The sequence below is a fragment of the Vigna unguiculata genome, chromosome 7 (assembly GCF_037176805.1).
Source record: "Vigna unguiculata cultivar grain cowpea cultivar isolate G323 ecotype 2 chromosome 7, ASM3717680v1, whole genome shotgun sequence".
Lineage (NCBI taxonomy): Eukaryota > Viridiplantae > Streptophyta > Magnoliopsida > Fabales > Fabaceae > Vigna > Vigna unguiculata.
This window is the reverse complement of record NC_140798.1, coordinates 45,083,049-45,103,121: the sequence shown is the minus strand read 5'-3', so window position 1 is coordinate 45,103,121 and position 20,073 is coordinate 45,083,049. Positions and strand designations below refer to the sequence as shown.

The 20,073-nt window shown below is 33.1% G+C and overlaps 3 protein-coding genes across 3 annotated transcripts; 2 read left to right on the top strand and 1 right to left on the bottom strand.

Moving 5' to 3' along the window:
- The first annotated feature begins 2,324 nt into the window (after window positions 1-2,324).
- On the top strand, window positions 2,325-6,564 carry LOC114191819 (multicopper oxidase LPR2-like). Its single transcript, XM_028081226.2, has 3 exons — window positions 2,325-2,696; window positions 4,680-6,137; window positions 6,220-6,564. Exons 1-3 carry the CDS (start codon window positions 2,493-2,495, stop codon window positions 6,271-6,273), a joined length of 1,716 nt encoding a protein of 571 aa, XP_027937027.1. The 5' UTR covers window positions 2,325-2,492; the 3' UTR covers window positions 6,274-6,564.
- A 1,582-nt stretch (window positions 6,565-8,146) lies between these two features.
- Window positions 8,147-15,741, top strand: PEN2 (PTEN 2). Its single transcript, XM_028080285.1, has 13 exons — window positions 8,147-8,349; window positions 8,884-9,424; window positions 9,914-10,015; window positions 10,102-10,158; window positions 12,856-12,921; window positions 13,233-13,409; window positions 13,518-13,604; window positions 13,730-13,794; window positions 13,865-13,941; window positions 14,412-14,458; window positions 14,599-14,729; window positions 14,821-14,890; window positions 15,023-15,741. The coding sequence occupies exons 2-13, from the start codon at window positions 8,975-8,977 to the stop codon at window positions 15,569-15,571; spliced, it is 1,878 nt and encodes a 625-aa protein (XP_027936086.1). The 5' UTR covers window positions 8,147-8,349; window positions 8,884-8,974; the 3' UTR covers window positions 15,572-15,741.
- Window positions 15,742-17,041: 1,300 nt separating this feature from the next.
- Window positions 17,042-18,796, bottom strand: LOC114190778 (uncharacterized). The gene is made up of 2 exons (XM_028079812.2): window positions 18,125-18,796; window positions 17,042-17,983 (listed from the first exon to the last, which is right to left on the bottom strand). The coding sequence occupies exons 1-2, from the start codon at window positions 18,698-18,700 to the stop codon at window positions 17,198-17,200; spliced, it is 1,362 nt and encodes a 453-aa protein (XP_027935613.1). The 5' UTR covers window positions 18,701-18,796; the 3' UTR covers window positions 17,042-17,197.
- Window positions 18,797-20,073: the final 1,277 nt, after the last annotated feature.

The following is a 20,073-nucleotide window of genomic DNA, read 5'->3' as shown; positions in this document are numbered from 1 at the left end:
TAATTTTATCATTAGTATACTAAATAGCAGTAACATTGAGAAACACGGTTTTAATTTTATTATTATTAATAACATTATTAATTATAATAAAAAAGTTATTAATTATAAGAATAATATCCACTACTATCATTATATTACTTTAAATAATAATAATAATAATTTATATTATTACAAGAATAAGAGAATCATTAATATTATTTATAATATTTATTATAATAATTATTGATACTTGAACCATCATTATTATAATTATTATTGTATAAAATTAAATCGTGTTTTATTCATATAATAATTCTAGTAGTAAAATTGAAGTTGTATTACTTCACTTAGATTTTGAAAATAGAAATAGTGTTTATAAATATGCTTTTTTTAAAAACAAAAAATTGTCTCTTTATGTGGGATTCATTCATTTTTTTTTTTTTGAATTTTTTAAATTTCAACCTCTTCAATAATTTTAAAAAGAAATGCAAAGACATATTTTATAAACAACAAATGCTTTTCCAGTCACTTTAGCCACTCGTTTTTATTTTAATCTGGAAAATTGTAGTGCATGCATTTTATTTGGTCTTCCACTCACTGTTCATTTATTAGGTTAATGAATGTATTATTCGTTACTAGGCCAATACTGATTAATTAAAGTGCATTAATTAGGGTCAACGCACTAATTAGGTTGGGAAGTCGAAAACAAAAAAAAAAAAAAAAATCAAAGAAATTTAAATGACAAAGATATTGCATGACTGTAATTTATTACATGTCATAAATAACATTAACTATTTAAAAACATTGAAAAAAAAAATTCAAGGAAATTTAAATGACAAAGATATTGCATAAACGTATAACTGTAATTTATTAGATGTCATAAATAACATTAACTATTTAAAAACATTGAAAGATATTTTAATATAGGTTCTGCTAATAATATTTAAATACATTTTAATTTTAATTTAAAGTATAATTAATGAGTATTAAATTTTGTAAAAGTTTAAAAATAATTTTTATATTATATGAATTTTAATCTTAATAATTATTGATACAATTTTATTTTATTTAAAAAATAAAATTGCTCATAAATATTTTATGATTATAATTGATAATTTATTTTTTATATATAAAAAAAATTAAATAATAAAATAATTATATTTTAATATTTTTAAAATTAAAATATAGTTTAAAATTAAAATATAGTTAAACATTAAAAAAATTTAAATTACTAGAAAATAAAATTTTGTTTGTTATTTTAATAAATAATAAAAAATAATTAACATAATATTGTTTGTATTAAAAAATAAATAATATTTTTTTGTTAATTAATTTTTATGTTTAATTAATATTTAATTTTAAGTGATATTAAAATATAACTATTTTATTATTTAATGTTTTTTTTTAAATCATCAAATAAATTATTAGTATAATATTTATGAACATTTTTTCTTTTAAATAAAATAAAAATACAATGATAGTTACTATAATATAATTTATTTAATACTATAATTACCTATAAATTATTAAACGTATCATAAGACCTTCATTAATGATTCTCCATAACATCTGCCATTTTAGCCGTTTGAAAATAAATAGAAGTCCAATTTGACTTAGATTTTCACATTTGAAAAAAGTATTACTTTTCCCTAATCTGTTACTAAAGATATGTATTTTTTTATTGTTATTAATATGTGTAGAAAATACACAAACTGCAACTTTTTTACAGTGGAAGAAATATTTTTTATTAGAAAATAACTAATTTGAAATTTAATTTCTTAATAATTGTTTTCGGTAAACATGGCGAAGTGAATTTTTCAATAGTTTACAATGATTTCATAACATTGCATAAATTTTTCATGCTTTTACAAATATACCATACCTTGTAGAAATATAATGTAATAGTTTTCAAATTGTTAGTAGTACATTTTCAATAAAGAATTTATATACAAGATTTATTAATTACAAAGAAGAGATAAAATTCTCCAGTATCAAAAATTATTTTTTTATAACTCTTGATTTGTTCAAAATCATAAAAATATTATACTTTATTTTGAAAAATAATAATGTAGGATTTCAAAATAAAATATGGAAATAAATATAATGTAGCATGCCATTAAAATAACACGAAAAATTAAATATGGTGTAGTGTAGTTAATTATTGAGAAAGAAAAGGTGTAAACTGGTGAAGTGTGACAAGAGGGAGGGTAAGAATAAAGTCTGAAACAGAACATGCATTGTCAGAGTGAGAATAAGAAAAAAAAAAAAAAAACCATGTCTCTGTTGAGTTTACAAGAACCCTCATTGAATTTTTTCACTACAATTCTCATAAACAAAAAAGTGTGGCTTTCATTTTTCTATCTACAGGTTCACACAGTGGGTCCAACACTCACACAATGGCACAGCACAAGATCTCCACCATCAGACATTAAATATCTACCAATTTTGATCCTATAAATAGCCCTTCTCCCCTTCCCTTTGATGCTGCATATCTGTTCATTTCTGAAATACCCATGGACAGAACATTGCTCCTCAAGTTACTCACTCTGGTTGTTCTCCTAGGATGTTCCTCAGCTTCAGATCATTTGGTTAATGTCTCCAAGTTGGAGATGTTTGTCGAAGAGCTTCCAGATATGCCCAGAATCCATAGTTATCACTTTTTGAATGGTGTCCCAAAATCCAAACCTCTCAAGATTGGGATGTTCAAGAAGAAATGGGTATGTGTCTTTCTTTTTCCCTTTTCAGTTAAATTTGTTCTCCATCGTGTTCTTCAATTCACAAATAGTTTTTAAAGATTAAACTTTCAAAATTTGAAACCCCTCCTTGGACTGGTGCAGTGAATAATTCTAGATAATTGTGTGGTTCATAAGTTTTGGTATTAAGAACTGTTTTCCGTTTAACTTGTAGTTGAAATTCAAACCAATAATTTATTTCATAGTTAATTTATTCAAATTTTGCAATTTTTTTAGCTTTTTCTAATCAATGTGTGGTATCTTATACTCTTTTCCCGATATTGGATTTCCCTAAGTACTGATACAGTGACAGTGATTATCTAAATAAATATTGACTGAAATCTGTTTTAAACAGTCTAAGTCTACCGTCTAGCAATAATGCTTGCATGAGTTATTCCTTCAGCAATTCCATGACTTGAAATGTTCATTATTTGTCCATAAAATAAGTATTGGTCATTCTCTTCCTTGTTTTCTGTCAACTTAGTCATCTCTACCTTCGATTTCTTTTTTTTCACAATCAGGTCTTACTCCAACTTCTTTATGAAAATTGAGATTTTTTGGATTACTACAAGAATTTGAATGATTGATCTTGGTGTTGCAGATCTAAGATTATTTGTTTTTAGATGGCTCCTTCTGTTTTTCATAAATGGTTATGTTCAAAAGTCTACATGATGGCAATTTTTTCTCCTTCCCACACTTTCCAATCAGAACTGTCAACGAATGCACTCATTGAAAGCAACACACAATTTGTTCACAAAATTGTCGTTATTTTCTTGTTTCCGGATTTTCTCTTTTTCTCTGTGCTTTCCCCAACTCAATGCTGCAATTAAATGTAGACCCTTTTTAGTCGGTGAAATTACTCAAACTATCTCCATATGAAAGGCCCACCTTGTAAAGGATGCTCTACTCTTGTATTTCAATGGTCCCTTTTTCTCTTCGAAAGAGATGATTTATGTAAAATAACTCTTCACAATCTTACCAGGTTTGGAGAAAAATAACATACAACAAGAAAACCATGATTATATTCTCTAAGATCTGTGTATAACTTTGATAGTTGTCGAGGAATAGAAAGTAAAAAGAAGGGTAGGTAAAGTATGTGTCCCTTTCTTATCTGAATTTTACATATATCACATTAGAAACTTAGAAAAGTATCTTTGTTTAAGTATTTAACTTTTAACTTTTTCGTCGTGTAAACAAAAAAAATCACTTTTAACCACTTTATTTAATGATCATCGGTGGTTCTAGTCTCTTGAAAAAATTATTGGTGGTTCTAGTCTCTGCTGATTAATCCTTTCAGGTTAACATAACATGTCACTGACCCTTGTTCACTTGTTCACGACTATTAGATAATTACACAGAGGATTGGTTCGCAGAACCTTTAAAGTGATATCCACTCTGGCCTTGACATTGATAATTCAGCGTCCACTGCCACTATTGTCTTCTTTACCACACAATTCTCAGCCTTAAGTACTATACTTTACCTTCAATAATATTCCTTTGGATTGGGTGCCATCTCCTTCAAACCTTTTTTATATTAGGGAAAATAGAAAAAGAGATCGTAAAATATCATTCTGCGAGTGCATTTTCTAATGGCCATTATTTAATTCACATCAATGGACCTGAGGCTCTCAAGATTAGTCACTATATAATTACGCAAAGAATTGGTTCCCAAAGCTTTGAAAGTGCCATCCACTCTGGCCCTCACATTCATACATACCTCAGTATCCACTAACCACAATGTCTTCTCGTTCACACCATTCTCTCACTCTTAAACTCTTAATTACTTCACTGTTACAGTTTGTCAAGACAATTAGTCAGAGTCATGTCACAGTATTCTAGATTTAGAATTCAAGGTTCTGCTACCTCTTTCTTTCATAACGTTAACGTTGTAATTACATCTTTGTTTTCACTAATGTAATACTTCTTTTTTCACAATTTGTAACTATCTACTGTTCTTTTTTTTTTCAGAAATTTCACAGGGATCTACCTCCGACAACAGTGTATGCTTTCGGAAAAACCAAGCACACAGCAACTGTTCCTGGTCCAACTATCGAAGCCCTTCACGGGGTTGATACGCACGTGAGGTGGCAAAATCACCTCCCTCCAAACCACATACTTCCGTGGGACCCAACGATCCCTACAGCAATTACCAACACCACACGTGGCATTCCCACAGTGGTCCACCTCCACGGTGGCATCCACGCGCCCGACAGCGACGGAAGCGCGAATGCATGGTTCACTTCTAAGTTCAACGAAAGGGGACCCACGTGGAGCAGGAAAACTTATCACTATCCAAATAATCAGCACCCGGGGAATCTATGGTACCACGACCATGCCATGGGGTTGACCCGAGTCAACCTTCTCGCCGGCTTACTTGGCAGTTACATCATCCGCCACCCCGTCGTGGAGGAGCCGTTAGGGTTACCCACGGGTGAAGAATTCGATCGACCGTTGGTCGTCTTCGATCGTAGCTTCCGCACCGACGGTTCCATCTTCATGAGTTCCATGGGTAACAACCCCGACATACACCCTCAGTGGCAGCCAGAGTATTTCGGTGACGCCATCATTGTCAACGGCAAAGCGTGGCCGCGCCTCACAGTACGACGTCGTAAGTACCGATTCCGCATAATCAACGCCAGCAACGCCCGGTTCTTCAGATTCTTCTTCTCCAACGGCTTGAGATTCACGCACGTGGCGTCCGATTCGGCTTACTTAGACAAGCCCGTGACGACAAACGAGACTCTGGTGGGGCCATCTGAGATCACAGACATCGTTGTTGACTTCTCTCAATCTAAGACTAACGTCGCTATTCTATCTAACGATGCAAACTATCCTTATCCTTCTGGTGATCCCGTTAACGAGGCTAACGGCAAGGTTATGAAGTTTATCATTCTACCCGATCAAGAAGTCGACACGTCACGGATTCCTCGACGATTGGTGGAATACCCCGTCGTGGATTTATCGACTGCGACGCGTACACGGTACGTTGCCATGTACGAGTACACGAGCAAAATCGATGAACCAACCCACCTGTATCTAAATGCAAAACCTTTCGATGCACCGGTAACGGAAACCCCGAGGGTGGGTTCCACGGAGGTGTGGTACGTGATAAACCTGACGGAGGATAATCACCCGCTGCACATTCATCTGGGTTTGTTGAAGGTGTTGGATCAGACGGCGCTGGTGGAGCTTGACGAGTTTAAGGAATGCATGACAAAAAAGAACGACCCGGTGAAGTGCCACCTGAAGAAGCACGCACGTGGGAAGAAAGTAGTGGTGGAAGATCACGAGAAAGGGTGGAAGAATGTGTTCAAGATGATACCTGGGCATGTAACGAAGATTGCGGTGAGGTTTTCTTACATACACACCAACGCTTCCTATGACTTTGATGCAACCGCAGAACCTGGCTACGTATACCATTGCCATGTAAGCACTCACTCACTCACCATTTGTTTTTCACTTTGTTACTACAGCCATAGCAACTAATGGTGCACACGCATTGATGCAGGTATTGGATCATGAAGACAATGCTATGATGAGACCCTTGAAACTCATCCACTGATCATCTTCATATTTACATATATTTGGTGTGATTTTGGTGACACAAACTCAAGTGCAATCGGTACAAGTTTAAACTTGTTTTAAACAAAATATATTTTCTAAAATTTATATTATACCACCTTGAGGTGCTTTTGAAACATCAAAAGTGAGGTTATTTTAAATGCATGTTCATATGTTTTTGTTTAGGTTTGAATTAACCAAGTCTACCATAGTAGATTGAACATTTCTTATTGTAATATTCTGAGATGTATTTATTTTTTATGGATTCAACAAATTACTTAAGTAAAATAAACCTATTAGTTTTTGTGTTAAATAAAAAATGGTGCTAAATTTTATAATTCTTTTATTTTAAAATAAAACATTGAAAACGTAAATTATTTCACTTTAAGATTAGTTTTCTCTGCGATCAGTTTATGAAGTCAAATTGACAAACGTTAGCTCAAATATATGTAACTGATGCGAAAGAAACTTGGTAACAAAAAATAATACTATATTTTGAAATTTTAAAGTTGCATGAAAAACAGTTTACTAATGAGATAAATTTATGATTTTGGCATTGCAAAAGGATTTGTTGACAATATGAAAAAAAAAAAAGGATTGGTATTAACTATCTTTATTACTTAAAATTAACATTTTTAGAGTGTCTAAGAAAGAAAAATGGCGAAAAATGTAAGGGTGTTTCTTTGTAAGGCACATACCCGTGACACAATAAAGCTACCAATAAAGAATGGAGTGGCCCACAACGCAAGCTTAGTCCGTCTCTTTTGGGCTTCTATGTTTTAGTGATACAAAAGATAAAATTATATTAATGGTTAAGAAACAATTTCCTTTATTTTTATGCAATTTTCAGCTGGCACAGACATAATTAAAAATAAAATATAAACGTGTAACAAACATAAGAATAAATATTCTCACTTTTTTTATATTTTTGTAATACCAATAGATTCATTGAAACAAATTCCTTCCAAGATTTGATTTTAATCTATCATAAATGGTTTAGATAAATTCTAGAAAGTCTATTTTGACTTACTAATATATTGGAAATATTTTAATAACATATTTTCGAACGTGTTTCTTAAGCACAATGATTTATATTTACTGATATTTTAATTATGAATTTTGTAAATCTCTCTTTTGATTCAATAATTTTTATTTATGATTTTATAGTTTTAATAATTAATAAAAACCATGGCATTAAAATCGTATTAAATTAACATTCAACTAACACTCTGTTATATTTAAAAGTTTTTTAAACAATTTATTTGAGTTTGTGAAACTTATTTATAATTTTTATGAGTTTTTAATTATAATCGGTAGAAGTTTAGAAAAAATACAACTTTTAAATATTATATAAATGACACTTTTATTCTTATAATTTTAAAATAATCATAATTCTTTTTTCTATTTTTTTAATAATTATTTTTTACGTTTTAAACATTTTGTTAAATAGACACTTATTTTTATTATGTTTTTAATAAAATTTATTTATGCTGTATATTTATTTTAATTTTATGTAAATAGTTAATGTAATATTTTGAATTAAGAGAAGCGACTCCCACTTGCTAAACATATAAAAGTAACAAATATTATTTATTAAACATATAAAAAAAGTTTAATGTTTATTTCAAAATTAAGAGGTATCATCAGCTCTTCGAAAAATGCAATGCACACCTTATGATTTATCAGCATGAATACTTCTAACTTGTTTTAATAACTTTCAGGTGAAATTCATGATATCCATTTGAATAAAAATTAAATAACAGAATTAAAAAAAAATTAACAATGTTTATGCAAACACTTTTATAGTTAAAAAGAGTGAAAATTAGAAATAAATGTCCTGAAATCGTATTATATATGATGGTATGCGCAGCATAACCCAGAATACCCCTCGACTCTCAGCAACCGTTTGATTAAAAAGTCTTTGACATTACAGTGATCATCATCATTCATTCGTGCATGTCAATCGGTATCAGCATCACCTTCCTAAATTCAACTACCCGTTCCGTTCTCTTTCTTCTTTCTTGAAACCCTAATAAACTCCTTCACTGCTCTGCACTTCCCTCTGATTCCGCTTCTGGTAACACAAGCTCTTCTTCCCAGATCTGAAATTACTTGTTTTAGCCGTTTCTTTCTTTGTCTCTAATGATTTTTTACGTCTCTTAAGCATGTGACGCGACTCCTTATCCGAATTCCAATCCACGCTTAATTGTTCAGTTTTTTACGTTTTATTCAATCTTCATATGGTTCACTTTAGTTGGAAATTGAAAATCACGAGGTTCAATTGACGGATATCATTCTCCTGAAACGCTTTTAGCTAGATTTTAGTTAGGGACCTGACTGAATCTTTGAGAAGTGTTGTAAGTGTTTCCTAAGGTTTCCGGGATAGGTTTTTTAGGAAGTTTCCATTTGCAAGTGAAGTTCCAGAAAACTGTTATGCCAAATGTGTGTGGATTTGATTTTGGCCATTACTTGATTATGTATACATTTTATCTCTTCCACCCAGTAGCATGTTGTTATGATCGATCTTATTGTTGAGTACAGAAGAAGAATGATTAAATGAATAGGCAACATATCAAGAATAAACATTATTTGAATTTTTTGTCCTGTGCAGCTTCGACTAGTAAGATACTGTTGGGCCGGAGCCATCTAATGATAAAACTTCCATTTTTTACATAAGTTGCTGCTGCTATTTTTGTAATCAAATGGATTCAGTGCCTGATAATGTGTCTAATTCACATCCAATCAAAGATCCACCCACTTTTTCTCCTGATAAAGAGCGTGATGGTCAAGCCTCTGCTGCTTCAGTTTCTGAGCAAGATAATTCGGCGCACGAGACAACTCCTATGTCATCCCCACCAGGCATATCGTCTTGGGCCAAAAGCTTGAAAATTTCTCAGTCATTTTCTCGCTCCCAAGATGACCCATCAGGTGGAAATGTTGAGAAATCAACTTTTGCTCGCTTCACTAGTAATCTGGGATTGAGGTTGTCTCCAAAGTCTCCTGGATCAGATGACAGTTCCAATGAAACTGCTGTACAATCTAATTTGTTTGGAAGCATTACGAAAGGCCTGGTTGACACTTCTAAGAATGCTGTGAAAGCTGTGCAGGTTAAGGCACGCCATGTTGTTTCCCAGAATAAACGCAGATATCAGGTGATGTTCGTGTTCAAACTACTAATATACTTTGTCTTTATCATTGTAAAGCTGATTTTCACAAAGTCTTACTCATTTTAAAAAATAAAATATTGTTTCGTTTCTTATATTGGGAACATTTCTTCAATCCCTTAATAATTGGGTGCAGCATATCTTTGGGAGTCCAGCCAATGCTTTTATTTTTTTGCTTTTCTAAATTAGATCTCATAGCTGGTGTTGAGTTTATAAGGCCCTGAATTTTGCAGACATTTGCTTTCTCCCAGTTAAAAATACGTTATATAGTTTAGTGTTCTGTACGGAGAATATTATAGTGTGTTGAAAAAACCGTTACTAGAATTTTATTATTTAACTATTGTTGAGACTGGTGAGTGCATTGAGTTTGAACTTTTGTATTTCTTTGCTTCATTCTGAATTGTATGTTCCCTTCTCAAAGAACCAGGTTGTTGCATACCCATGTCCCCTTTTATACTCTTTACCTTTAATTTTCAGGAAGGAGGTTTTGATTTAGATATGACATATATCACTGAGAACATCATTGCAATGGGATTCCCTGCTGGTGACATGAGCTCTGGGTTTTTCGGATATGTTGAAGTGAGTTAAAATTCTGTATGTTTTTTTTTAAATTGCTGTCTTAATCTTTAACACCACTATTCTGACTATCTAAAATTGTAATGCAGGGATTTTACAGAAATCATATGGAAGAAGTGATTAAGTTTTTTGAAACTCACCATAAGGTAGTAAACACACTCTGATGCATGAAGTTACTCAGTGTTATATTTATGCCTTTGCTGTAGTTTTTGTATAATACAAATCAATGTTGTAGTGTATGGAATGTTGTTTTTGTTTCATTTAGAAATGTCTATACCATAAATTATTTGTATTTTATTATAAGTTTAATTTGGTTTATTGGAAGTGAATGCTACCTATGAACGTACAATCACCCCGCCCCTCTAGCTAGGCATGGATTTAGCTCCTGTAAAGTAAGGGGGTTTGGGCTCAAAAGTTGATTTTTTAATTAGTCCATAGTTTGTTAAGATGTACATACATTTTATTACACCGTGTACTGTATACCAGTGGTTATAACTGCATTTTATTGTCTGCAGTGCACTCTTCTTTCTTTCACTTTAGAAGAGTTAAGTCTTGCTAGGCTATTTTGTTAGTAATCGGAATATAACCTAGAGGACAGATGATGGACCACTTGTCTCGGGGTCAAAGGCTGTAAGTTATACACAAGTAAGGCACAAGAAAGTGGCTGTGGTGGTAGGGTGGAAACGGAGTTTGTCTGAGTTTGAGGAAGGATTATACTTCTGTTAAGTAAGTTGTAAGCAGAGTGCAGAGATGTCTGTAGGGAAAATATTAGTTGCGTCTTTTACATTTCTGTTCCTTTTCTACTTCTGTCTACCTCTTTTCATGCCTACAATAATGCTGGTTTGGTTGGGGAGAAAAAAAAATGTTGGGAAAGAAAATCATTACGAAAATGAAGACAAAGAAGTCTTCACTTTTTTAGTTGGATAGAAGGTGAAAAGAAAGAACGAAGTGTTTTTGTTTAAAGGATAAAAATACCCTCAAATTGAAAAAGACTGTCAGATAGGAGAAGTTGAGGGATTGGATTGGAACTCTAATGAGCTTACATTGATTTATGTGTGGTCTTCTCATACAGGAGAGAAAAGTTTGAAGGTGGGTCCTACATATTCTCTTCTGTTCTTTTTGCTGCCAAACATGGAGAAAAAAAATCATGGAATGCGTGTTTTGTCTCCTTTTATTTCTCCTGTATTTCTGCTATTCCAGAGGAAGTCTAAATTTCTATAGAATATCCTGTTTTTACGCTTCGGCGCTGTGTTCCTATCATATTCTCTGATAGCTTCGGATATGTATGGGGAACTTGTTTGCTCTTGGATATGATTTGAATTTCCTGGGCCCTTTTTTGCAATACATATGCTATTATGCTCACATTTCTACAACACAAGGAGATATTAAACTGCTGAACTTATCTTTGACAGTTTTGGCTATTTTAATTTCCCTACTTTAGTTATTGTTGTTGATAATACCATAAGATTGCATTGTTGAATCTGTGATAAGATTATTAAGGTTTATTAGATATAGGCTGAAATTGTGTTGGAATATTTTATCATTGTTATTTTGTTTTATTAGCTGTACACAGAAGTCCTCTAGAAGTGTCTCTTGGGTGAGAGGATTGTATCGTTTTTAAATAGGGAGAGCAAAAAGGAGAGGTATCTCTCAATCTCATGAATAGTATCTAGAAAGATTTGGTCTTTAATCAAGGCAAATGGTCTTGTATGATCTATCTAGCCATCCTTGCATTGTGGGATAAGGTTTTTATAGTTATTATTGTTGTATTAGTTGTACATATTTCGGGCAAGTAGGCTGAACCTCTTGTAATATTCTTTCCCTAAACTTTCAAGTTGGTATCATAGCCCATGTCAAGTTGCATCGTAAAATTCAACACAACCCTATTTGTTGTGCCATTCAGCCAGTGATCCAGGTTTGTTTGTTGATCCTAATTCTGAAAATCCCTCCATTTGTTTCATCTTTATTAGAATCCCATTCAGTGGTGTTTTCTGGCCTCATTCTGACCCAGTTTGATTTATGAGCATCTCGTTTGCAGTTCCTTTCTGAGCATCTAGGTTGTTTTTGCCCTAAAACCTCACTTTGTGGCTTACTGTTGTTGTTGAGTTTTTCTTGAGGCTTTTGTGTGGAGGTCGTCTAAAACTCCTTTGTCTACCACGGTTTCCCCAAAGGTTCAACTGACATGAATCCAGTGGTTCTGGATCCTCAAATAGCTGTTTTTTGACTTATTAAGTCTATTTCACTACAACATTTGTTGGTTGTAATGATCAACTGTGAGACATCCTCAGTAAATCTCTGAGGACCAAGGAATACATTCGTAGCAAGCTAAATATATATACAATGATACAACTTGTATGCACTGGCTTGAGGGTGAATGTCTGTATTACATTAAAATTTTATTGTTTAGACTTTGAGATATAGGTTGAAATTGTGTTGGAATATTCTATTGGTTTGGTTGTAGTTGTTCCTTTTACCACCTGAATACAATCCAGATAATGTCTGTTTGTCTTGCAGATCTTGTAATATTCTTTCTCTAATTATGGGAAACCTCTTGTATAAAATTTCTCTCTCCCTCTCTCTATAAGATAGGATGGACCGAGAGACTCTCCTGAGCAATTTTCTGTCAAATGTTTATTCCTTATCTTTGTTTCAACTATCATAAAATAGTCCCTATTATTACATATTAGCTCATGCTTCATATATTTTGTTATTCTGTCTGTTTCATATTTTATAGTTTGACAAGATTCAATTATATGGTGTCTCTTTTATCAAAGGACCTCAAAGTTTGAAACTTAACGAGCCTTGTTTAGTTTTGCATTTGACTTTTTCCTTGCTGTGTGCAGGATAAATACAAGGTTTATAATCTTTGTTCCGAGCGGTTGTATGATGCATCATTGTTTGAGGGGAAGGTAAGTCTTTATTTAGACAATTGTGATAGACTTTCTTAAGGGTTGTAATTTTTAATTATACACCATAACCTTTTGGTCATAACATGGACATATCACTTTAGTTTTAACCTTTAATTTTGGATAGTAGCCTTGAGGTTATCCTTTCTTCAATTAACAATTCATTCACATCCCATCTGCTCGTACTTCTTGATCATGACGCTAGACAACCTAGATTACTCGAAGTTTGTTTTCTGGCCACGTTATATTTTCATGGACTTTATTGAACAGCTTCTTGTATTCTTGCATCTGAAATTTGAAATTTCTTCTTTTAGGTGGCTAGCTTCCCTTTTGATGACCACAATTGCCCGCCAATTCAACTGGTTATATCCTTCTGTCAAAGTGCTTACTCATGGTTGAAACAAGACATTGAGAATGTTGTAGTTGTCCACTGCAAGGCTGGAATGGCTAGGACAGGGTTGATGATTTCTAGTCTTCTATTATTCTTAAAGGTAAAGAATTTCTCGGCATTTTCTTGAAAACATGATGAATGTGCTTGATATTTGCACTTTCTTTCTTGTGCTAGATTTTTTAGATTTGATGACTAGAATATACTGCAGTTCTTCCCAACCGCTGAGGAATCGATGGATTACTATAATCAAAAAAGATGCGTTGATGGAAAGGGACTTGTTCTGCCGAGTCAGATTGTAAGTTCCTGCTCTGCAATAGGTCAATTAGGTCAAAATTTGGAGATTCTGGAGTTATTACTAGAGTTTTAATGTTTTCTTTGTTAGTTCTGCAGTAATTTTTTATGTTTTACTGTATTCTGTAGAGGTATGTCAAATATTTTGAACGAGTCTTAACTTACTTCAATGGCGAAAACCCTCCTGCCCGCAGGTATTTACCGGCCAAGATGTGACTGTAGTATTTACTTGTCTTAGTATTCATACTGACATAATATGTACAGGTGCATGCTTAGGGGATTCCGGCTTCACAGATGCCCTTACTGGATTAGGCCGTCTGTAACTGTCTCAGATCATAGTGGTATGCTTGACAATCTTGTAGTAAAATTTCCCTTAAAGTATACATGTAGTCCTTGACCATTCTATTAGTAGATTTATAAACTAATCTTTTGTACTGGTCATTAAACTTGTCCTTGTTTCTATTGTGGTGTGTTTTATATAATGTTTAGTTCTATGTTATGCACTCAGATCTTTTTAGTATGAACTGAGAAGGCATATTCTCGTTAGGATTTTCATCCGAGGACAATAGCTATGTTTTTGTTTCTAGGCAAGAGTCCTGATTGATATAAAATCACGGAGAAAGTCTACCTGTTTATGCATGTTCTTTCTAGCTACAATGCGAACGAATTGTTTGCTTTACTAGTTATGAGTAGTGGTAACTAGATATATATTTGCATGACAGTATGACCTGCTTTGTTTTTGTAATGTAAGATCTTAGTGTCTGACAGACTGCCCTGTTGATGTCTACTCTAACCCATTTCTGATGTGTAGGTGTTTTGTTCTCAACCAAAAAGCATCCGAGAACCAAGGATCTTTTGGTGCGTTTCATTAGTATTATGTCATCTGTGTATCAAATATTGTATTGAATTATTGTTCCAAAGTTATGTTTTTTGTTGCCCTCCCACCCCTCCCCAAGTATGATGAATTTCTGCGTGACTTGCGATTTCACAATTTGCAGCCAGAAGATTTTTGGTTTAGTGCACCAAAGAAGGGAGTGATGGTATTTGCTTTGCCGGGAGAGCCTGGTCTTACAGAGTTGGCTGGGGACTTCAAAATTCATTTTCATGATCGCCAAGGAGATTTTTACTGGTATTAATTAATTTTCATTATTATTGATCAATTCTCTTCGGCGTTGGTCTTAATGTTGGATTGAAATTTCTTGCTCTTTTCACTCTTTTAGTTGGTTGAACACAACTATGACAGAAAATAGAAAAGTATTGAACACCGGTGATCTTGATGGCTTTGACAAGGTAAGTTTTGTGGTTATTGGTATGAGTAAAAAAATTTATCTGGCTTCTGTTGAGTTCAGCTTTTCCATGTCTATCATTCACAATTGGATCTTCTTATCAACTTTATTTTTAATTGACCTGAACTTCTGGCAGAGAAAATTGCCTTCTCCAGGATTTATGGTCGAGGTTGTGCTCGTGGACCATAATGCCAGTGTAGAAACTTCGCAACCTAAAACTACTACAACGAAATCAGATGAGAGTTCAAGTAACAGTCCTACTGGTCCTGCGCCAGTGGAAAGGAGCACCCCTTCACAGAATGCAGTCAAAGAATCAGAGAGCCATAATAATGATAAAGATGATGTGTTTTCAGATGGCGAGGCAGAACAATCTGCTTCTTCAGCAACCAAGCAAACGAACCCACCTTCTGAAGCAGTTGAAACTGTTAAAAATGATACCAGAGGCTCCGAATCCGACAGAATTTCAAATCAAATTGCAAACTTATCACGTGCAACAGAACAAGTTTCTTTGGGAAACAAGAGTTCCTCCACGTCAATTCATCACGCTAGTGAGCCAAGAAGTAATGTTGACGGTAAAACAGTGTCTAGTATCGAGGTGCCCAGCGCAGAAAGTGAGTTTAAGGCCATGGCTGCAGATGCTTCTGTTTTTACCTTTGGAGATGACGAAGACTACGAAAGTGATTGAACTACCTCAATTTGTCTTTATACTTCGATTTTTGTACATAAAATTGCTTGCAACTTCAACAGCAATATTTTGGTCATCCATTTGTTTGTTTGTTTGTTGTAATGATAAATCTGGATGCTTCATTGACTTAATGCACAAGTTACAAATAAGAATATGCAGTGTTATTTGTACGAGTTGGCCCCCTCCCCCATGCAATACCGTCTGCATTGAATACATAGTCCAATTTAATTTAGAGTCCTTGTAAACATATATCGTTACTCACTTTTTTAATTATGATTATTTCTTTTTTCAAAACCAAAGTATAAGTTCCAAAAATTTATCTTTTGATTCGTACCATCTAATTTTTTAAAAATGTATTAAATGATGACATTATGCATAAGGAAAGTACGCATTGCTGTGAAAAATTACTACGGCTTAAAATAAAAAGTAATAAAAGTTTTATTTAATTATTTTTCTTTTTTAGGGTTTAATTTATTATCACGATATAGCATGAGTAGGGATGTCAACGGGGCGGGTAGGGTACGGGGAGTAGCTTCCCTGTACCCTACCCGCTAGATAAATACCTGTCCCGTACCCATATCTGTCGGGTATCTGTTATGTGGGCACCCGTCTATTTTTTTCATATCTACGGGTATCCACGGATACTCGTGGGTATTTACAAAATTATTTAAAAAACAAATATTTAATCATAAATTCAAATAAAATAAAATACATCATTGTCATAAATTTTAACTAGTTCAAATAAACTCAAGTTCATACAAGTCCAAATAATTATAAAAGTAAATATAAAATGACGTTCAACAAAATGAAAATTCTTTTAACTAGTGTTTAAATAAAAAAGTCCAATTTTTCCAATTGATTCTTAAAAAATAAACAAAAATAAACAAATAATAAACTCCAATTATCACTTGCTAAGTATTCTTATTTTGATTTCATCATTTGACAACAAGCATCTCATAAACGTCATTGTCCATTGTCTATATTGGATTTGATGTATATGCCCAATTTCAAATAAAGGAAAGAGAAGAATGTCAAGGGTGTACTTGGAAGAAGACAACGTACCAATACTTGAAATTTGAAGAATGAAAACAGAAGACAAGATGTGCAACTTAGAAAAAATGAGGTCAGAATACTTTTTACTAATATATATATATATATGTAAGGGTATTTTTGTAAATTAAAGTTTAGCGGATACGGGTATCCACGGGTACGGATACTATGATACCCGTACCCGCCCCGTTAACATGCGGGTATCAAAAATACCCGTAGCCGCGGGTAGCAGGTATCTATTTTTTAATATCCATTTCTTATTCGTTGCAGATTTTATCCGCAGGTACAGATTTTTTTGACATCCCTAAGCATGAGATTGGAAATGTGGCATCATTCACACACAAACTTTTTAACATTTTGTAATAAAATTAGACAACAAAAAGTAAAATTGAAATTTTGTAACTCAAGAAGGAAATTACAGAGACAAAGAAATCCATATTCTGGTAGTATTGGAGTCCTAATGAAGATTAGAGAATAACATTAGAACTTGAATTATGCAATCTAAGTCTTGGATATATGAAAGTAATCCAACTATAAAAGTGAAGCAAAAGGAGCATGGAAATGAGTAAGATTTGGTCAGTTTTGTAGTAGGAAACGCAGTCTCCTCAGCAGTTTCGGAAGAACAAACGGTGCGAACCAGCCGAACGATATAGCTAGCCATGCTAACATATAGTAAATATTGTCACCACTTACGAGGAAAAGCATGGATACAGTGTAGTTGAATGACATGAAAAATAGCAACAATTGCAGAGGATACTGCAGAGGGAAGCCGGATGTTAGCCACATGATCATATAGAAAGAGGTATAATATCCAACGCTGTTGCCCAGAATAAAAAACAAAAATGCTAGTTTTGATTTGGTAGACACGATAGATTTTCCAGCAGTGTTGCCATCCTTGTCTTCCTGCCACAATCCTCCAGGGGGACTAAGCACAGCTTGATAGGTTGCTGTCAACATAAGTGCAGCTATGGTTAGCAGTATATTACGCACATCATTTGTAGAATCCCTGTTAGGTTTGTATTCGAATAATTCCAGTTCTTCTTCTCCAAGCCAGTTGTACCCTGTTCTTGTAGGTAGGTTTGATGATTCTTCATTAGTGCAGTTCGTTGGAGGAACTTCATTTCCATGAACGATTTCAATTTCCAAAGGTGCTACTGCTTGCCCTATTCTACCACCTTCATTCTCAATGTCCTTTCCACTCTTAGCTCCTGCTTTCACAAGGCTTCTGTAAATTTCTAAATCACCGACTTCGCTTTGGAATAACGTAAGAACATCCAGAGGGGTCATTCCTCTCTCGTTCACCGGATTCACCACCATCACTTCTTTCGCAACATCATCCTCAACCAATAACAAATCAACTATCTGCAATCCAAATTCTACTAATTATATATGATCTAACATCATTCAAGATTAATTATGCTAATGACTTAGATGATGAATTTATTTCAGAAGTCGATGCTTTATGTAAATGATCTTAAATCTGTTGAAGAATGAATGAGATACCTGGTATTGCTTCCTTGACGCAGCGATATGCAAGACGGTATTTGCTTGGTTGTCTTTGTCATTCAACACTGCTCTTTCCATCTTCAATCCCTTGGCGTGTTCCACCACCAACTTAACTGCATCAAAGTGGTTGTTTTTTACAGCAATATGAAGCGGAGTTTCCCCTCTCACCGTTTTGCTTTGAACAGTGAGTGGAGCAGCGGAGAGCAACGCCTTCATAACATCGATTCTTCCTTTGACTGAGGCACAGTGGAGAGGAAGACTTCCCTCTCTCCCCTCAATGTCACACAGCTGATGGTCAACTTTCACAAGCTCAAGCACCACTTGAAGATGGCCATTGGCAGAGGCCAGGTGCATAGGACTAAACCCATCTTGGTTGAGTTCATACGCAAATTGGTTCTTAAGTTCCAACATCTTTTGGACGAAGGAAACGTGACCACACATTGATGCAATGTGCAGAGGAGTTTGAGCCCCATGCAAGGACACACCATCCAGCAACAACATCTCTTCTCTCATCAACCTTTCAAGTTCGTCAACGTTTCCTGTGGCTGCAGCCTCAGCCAATCTTCCATCCATCAGGAAAGAGAGTTTTTGTTTTGAAGATATAATATGGAAGAAGGAAGAGAAACAATATACCACAATTTACGACTGCAATAACTTAATTTCTACTGAAGTTTTATCACTTATTTATAAGAGATTTATGTAACCAACTTTTCCACCAAAACTCAAAAAACTTAAAGCAAGTTTTCCACTAGAGTTTTCCTGGAAGGAAACTTAACCAACTTGTCCACAAAACTTAAACAGGTTTTCCACAGAACAGGACAAACAAGTTTTCCGCAAAAGCTAATAAATAAGTTTACCAATTTTGACTCTGCCTTTTGTCTGTGATCTCGTGACTTCAAACTTGATCTTAGACTGTATTTGATCATAATATTTACTCTTTTTATAAATGAATACTTAAATTTATTTAATAAATATAATAATACATTATAAATCATATTTCCATATATTTTTAATAATTAAAATAATTTTTATATATTTAAAATCAATTTAAATACTTATAAATGAATAAATAACACGTGAATAAATAATACAATATTTATTAAATTTAAGTTTCCATTCCAAAAAATAGGAATTTAGAACTATTATATTATTAATTCATATATAATACATTATGAACTTCAAATTTATTATATAGTAAATAACATTCATTCTTAAATTATTCTAGGTGATATGAAAATTTTCATGTTATTTTTATGGACCAACAAATGTGTAGAGGAGTTTGAGCTCCAAGCAAGGACATACTATCCAGCAACAACATCTCTCATCAAATTTTCAAGTATTCTCGCATCCATTTCCTTGCAGAAGCTTTGCCAACACCACCAAACAATGTGTTTGCTTGCTTCAATCATAATAAAATTATCTTAACCTTCATAAAGAAAAATTATTTTGTAACAATTATTTTTTGACAAATTTGATAAAATTTTCATAAATAAAATTAAAATAAATTATTTTTTTATTTTTTAACTAAAATGACATAATAAAGTAGTATTTTTTTTATCTAAACAGATAATTTGACAAAATTTATTAAATTTGTTTTATTAAATTATCATTTTTCTTCTATAAAATAATAAAACTCCTTTTTCCTTGATACTTCTTAGGTACAAATGCTGACAAGTTCAAGGAAGGAGGGCAGTTAGAAATCTTTAATGCATACAAATTGTTATTTCTAAATTAAATTTCATTTTTGTGCATACAAATCTTTAATGATTAAAATATTCTTATATCATGATTCTTTTAAAATCTGAAACCTAATTTTATGTTTATAAATCTTTATTATAATTTTAGTTTTAGCTTACTTTCTACTAAAAGTTTATGTATATTATAGATTTGATTCATAGTTGTGAAGTTTGTGCAGAACAGAACAAATTGCTGAACGGCTAAACTGA

What these genes read in the sequence shown, in the direction of transcription:
- LOC114190778 (XM_028079812.2), bottom strand. Translation starts at nt 18,700, where the DNA reads ATGGATGGAAGATTGGCTGAGGCTGCAGCCACAGGAAACGTTGACGAA. An exon ending in CGTCAAGGAAGCAATACCAG is followed by an intron (nt 17,984 to 18,124) that starts GTATCTCATTCA and finishes TTTGGATTGCAG; the next exon opens with ATAGTTGATTTGTTATTGGT.
- LOC114191819 (XM_028081226.2), top strand. Translation starts at nt 2,493, where the DNA reads ATGGACAGAACATTGCTCCTCAAGTTACTCACTCTGGTTGTTCTCCTA. An exon ending in GGATGTTCAAGAAGAAATGG is followed by an intron (nt 2,697 to 4,679) that starts GTATGTGTCTTT and finishes TTTTTTTTTCAG; the next exon opens with AAATTTCACAGGGATCTACC. An exon ending in GCTACGTATACCATTGCCAT is followed by an intron (nt 6,138 to 6,219) that starts GTAAGCACTCAC and finishes GCATTGATGCAG; the next exon opens with GTATTGGATCATGAAGACAA.
- PEN2 (XM_028080285.1), top strand. Translation starts at nt 8,975, where the DNA reads ATGGATTCAGTGCCTGATAATGTGTCTAATTCACATCCAATCAAAGAT. An exon ending in CATCATTGTTTGAGGGGAAG is followed by an intron (nt 12,922 to 13,232) that starts GTAAGTCTTTAT and finishes TTCTTCTTTTAG; the next exon opens with GTGGCTAGCTTCCCTTTTGA. An exon ending in CGAGAACCAAGGATCTTTTG is followed by an intron (nt 14,459 to 14,598) that starts GTGCGTTTCATT and finishes CACAATTTGCAG; the next exon opens with CCAGAAGATTTTTGGTTTAG.